This window comes from Pterocles gutturalis, unplaced genomic scaffold, assembly GCF_000699245.1.
Source record: "Pterocles gutturalis isolate BGI_N339 unplaced genomic scaffold, ASM69924v1 scaffold828, whole genome shotgun sequence".
Classification (NCBI taxonomy): domain Eukaryota; kingdom Metazoa; phylum Chordata; class Aves; order Pterocliformes; family Pteroclidae; genus Pterocles; species Pterocles gutturalis.
Window position 1 is genome coordinate 1 of NW_010117624.1, and position 3760 is coordinate 3760.

At 44.9% G+C, this 3760-nt stretch overlaps 1 protein-coding gene across 1 annotated transcript; it reads left to right on the forward strand.

Moving 5' to 3' along the window:
* The first annotated feature begins 1115 nt into the window (after positions 1–1115).
* DRD1 (dopamine receptor D1) lies at positions 1116–3022 on the forward strand. Its single transcript, XM_010075825.1, has one exon. It carries the CDS (start codon positions 1632–1634, stop codon positions 2985–2987), a length of 1356 nt encoding a protein of 451 aa, XP_010074127.1. The 5' UTR covers positions 1116–1631; the 3' UTR covers positions 2988–3022.
* The last annotated feature ends 738 nt before the right edge of the window (positions 3023–3760 follow it).

Consider the following 3760-nt stretch of genomic DNA (forward strand, 5'->3'; position numbering starts at 1 on the left):
GAAGGGGGGTTGCTTTTTGCCCGCTGCGTGCCTCCATGCCTGTCTTTCCCTTCTTTAGGAAGGAGACGTCAGGCAGACAGACTGTTCCAGAGGGGAAAAAACCCGGGTAGGAAGAAAGCTTTTGCCGGCGGGCCCCACCGGTACCGGAGATGCGCGGCCCGGGGCAGGCTGCGGGAGAGCGTGAGGAGCTGCCTCCGCCTGCGCTTTTCTGAGAGGGAGAAAAATCATGTTAAAAGCTGGACCCGATCCTTGGAGCGCAGCCCCGCTGAGCAGGAGGTGGGATTATTCCGAGGTAGTGATGGAGAGCTGTAACCTGGCAGCGGGGTGTTAAAGCCACTTGTCGCCGCTGGAAGAGGGACCCGCTGCGGGCACCGCCGGCCTGGACCAGGGGGGGTCACTCTGGTCCTTCTCCTCCTTTTGCCCTTCTTTTTACTCCCAGTGAGCCACAGAAGAAAGAACTGGTGCTCGGCTCTTTCCGGTGTTGGGAATACCGTGCCTTTGGCCTGGGATGCTTTGCCCTGATGTGCTGCTTCGACGGGATGTACAAAGTGTGGCCGGAACTGATCCAGCCAACAAAGTTTGCAGAGTGATCAGCAGGGACCATGGGATGGATGGAGGCAGCTGAGCACATGGCGGGGTCTGTCCCGCATGGTCCGACAGCTCAGACCTACTGCTCCCTTGAAAAATAACTCCTGATGGTCCAACTCTGGTGGCTTCTGTTTTTACTTCTCTCCTGCCAATTTGCACTTTCAGGGAAAAAACACACACACACGCCTGATGCAATGCAGTGTTTCTGTGTTGGTTTTGTATGTAAGATTTGCTATGCAATTCCAAAACTAAAAGAGGAGGAGAGATGGCCCTGCATCCCAGAGCAAACAGAGAATCAGAGGTGAAAGGTAGGAGCCAGCATTTCTCGTTTAAATAAAACCAAATAGCCTGAGCTACTTCATACTGAAAACCTTTAAAACACACCTAATGTATGTTTATTTTCTTTGTCTCGGAAGTGTAAAACTTGAACAGTTTGAAACAAAGTGAAGAACTGCTGTCTGATGCTGCCCAGAAACAGAACTGATGTGTTTTGTAACGGGAGTGTACTGAGGAGGAAGGATGGGGTATTTCATCAGTGAAACATTTAGGAGACTAAACTAGAGAAAAAGCACTTCGTGTGGTACGCTTCAGTAAATATGAAGGGCTAGTGCGATGGACGCTGGAAACACTCGATCAATAGCCTGTTTAAGTGGGAATATATGCAAGCATGGACAAGTGATTGCTTTCCTGTTTGTGGGGTGTATTTGCAGAGGACAGCAGCAGAACATTTGCAGGTGAGCTGTCTGAATTAGGCTGCTTCATGCTGGGGTGGTGCAGTGTGTTTCTGAAGGGATTGCTGAAAAAACAGTCTGTAGGGTGGACTGTATTTGTGCATTTTCAGTTCCTGCTCATGCAGATTTCAGTGTTGTTCCGGGAGAGTCAGAGTGGGTGAAGTCCATCTGGGGGTTAAGGAACCGTAAAAAAGGACCTTTGGTTTGTGTGGTAATGAGTAATTAATGGACGTCTGATGTATGTGATCTCTACAAGGAAAGGAGCTGATGTCATCATGAAAATCATAATATGATTTTCCCTCAGGAGAAACTATGACTTGGAACGACACCACTATGGACGGGGAAGGGTTGCTGGTGGAAAGGGACTCTTCCTTTCGGATCCTCACGGGCTGCTTCCTCTCGCTGCTCATCCTCTCCACACTGCTGGGAAACACTCTGGTCTGTGCAGCTGTCATTAGGTTTCGCCACCTCAGGTCCAAGGTGACCAACTTCTTTGTCATCTCCTTGGCCGTGTCAGATCTCTTAGTGGCAGTTTTGGTCATGCCATGGAAAGCTGTGGCTGAGATTGCTGGTTTCTGGCCTTTTGGTTCATTTTGCAACATCTGGGTAGCCTTTGATATTATGTGCTCAACAGCCTCCATCTTAAATCTCTGTGTCATTAGTGTGGACAGATACTGGGCCATCTCCAGCCCATTTAGGTACGAGAGGAAAATGACCCCCAAGGCAGCCTTCATCATGATCAGTGTGGCGTGGACTTTGTCTGTGTTGATTTCCTTCATCCCTGTGCAGCTGAACTGGCACAAGGCTACAACTACAAGCTTTTTGGACCTAAACGCCAGTTTAGAAGGTATAAGCATGGACAACTGTGATTCTAGCCTAAACAGGATGTACGCCATTTCCTCTTCTCTGATTAGCTTCTATATACCTGTGGCCATCATGATAGTGACTTACACCAGGATATACCGGATTGCTCAGAAGCAAATCCGACGCATCTCAGCTTTGGAGAGAGCAGCTGTGCACGCCAAGAACTGCCAGAACACAAGCGGCAACAGGAGCAGTATGGACTGCCAGCAACCGGAGAGCAACTTCAAAATGTCCTTCAAGAGGGAAACGAAGGTTTTAAAGACGTTGTCAGTGATCATGGGGGTATTTGTGTGCTGCTGGTTGCCATTTTTTGTATTGAACTGCATGATTCCCTTCTGCGAGCCTACCCAACCATCCAAGGGAGCAGAAGCTTTCTGCATTAATTCCACCATCTTTGATGTTTTCATTTGGTTTGGATGGGCTAATTCTTCCCTCAACCCCATAATTTATGCCTTCAATGCCGATTTCCGCAAGGCGTTTTCGACTCTGCTAGGATGCTACAGGCTCTGCCCTATGTCCGGCAATGCTATAGAGACTGTTAGTATTAACAATAACGGAGCAGTTGTTTTTTCGAGCCAACATGAGCCCAAAGGCTCCAGCCCCAAAGAGTCTAATCTGGTTTATCTGATTCCACATGCAATTATCTGTCCAGAAGAAGAACCTCTCAAAAAGGAAGAAGAGGGTGAACTATCTAAGACCTTGGAGAAAATGTCTCCAGCACTGTCAAGTATCTTGGATTATGAAGCTGATGTTTCTTTGGAAAAGATCAATCCTATTACACAAAATGGGCAGCATAAAACCTGAACAGTCAGGTTTACCCAGCAAGACCTAATAGTGTATATTGTAGTAATCTTAAAAAAGAAGAAAAGGTATACAAGATTTTTTTGTAAGAAACTAATCTCTAGGGAGACATACACGTTTACACCAAGCCCAGAATTAATTTTCCTGGCATTCAAAGCAAATTTAACATTTAAAACAATAAACAGAAAAAGATCCTGAAAATTGGTTAAAAAAGGATATTAAGCTCTGCTGTTCATACTGAGGAAAATATATAAATTTAGGTACAGTGCAGTGAGAAAGAAAATATTGCTTCCTCTCTACACAGAGAAACCGATTTCTAGCTTAAGATGAAGCAAAAGATAAATGTTAAGTATTTAAAGATTAATGTTTACTACAAGTTGAAAGATTGCTGTGTCTTGTGATAGTGGGTGTTAACAGGTCCTAATTAAAGACTGAGGGATTGTAAAGGTAGGTAGATGCCTTCTTAAAATTATTTCTGACAAATAATTGAGCCTTATAATGAGAATGGTTATTTTTAAAGCTTTGGGAGGTAATATCTTGATAACTGGTTTTATTTATTTATTGTTTTAAATTGATATTTTTCATATGTTATAACAGATCTAGCTTTATTTATGTTATTTAAGATGTATAAATAATGGGATATTTTTGGAGTGTCATAACTGCAACCAGTCAGCACTTTATTACAAGCTCTGATAGTCTGGAGAGCTGGTGAGGGGAACGAAGGAATGTTGAGAAGCTCTGCAAGAAAGGAAGGAATCAACAAAACCGATGCTGTG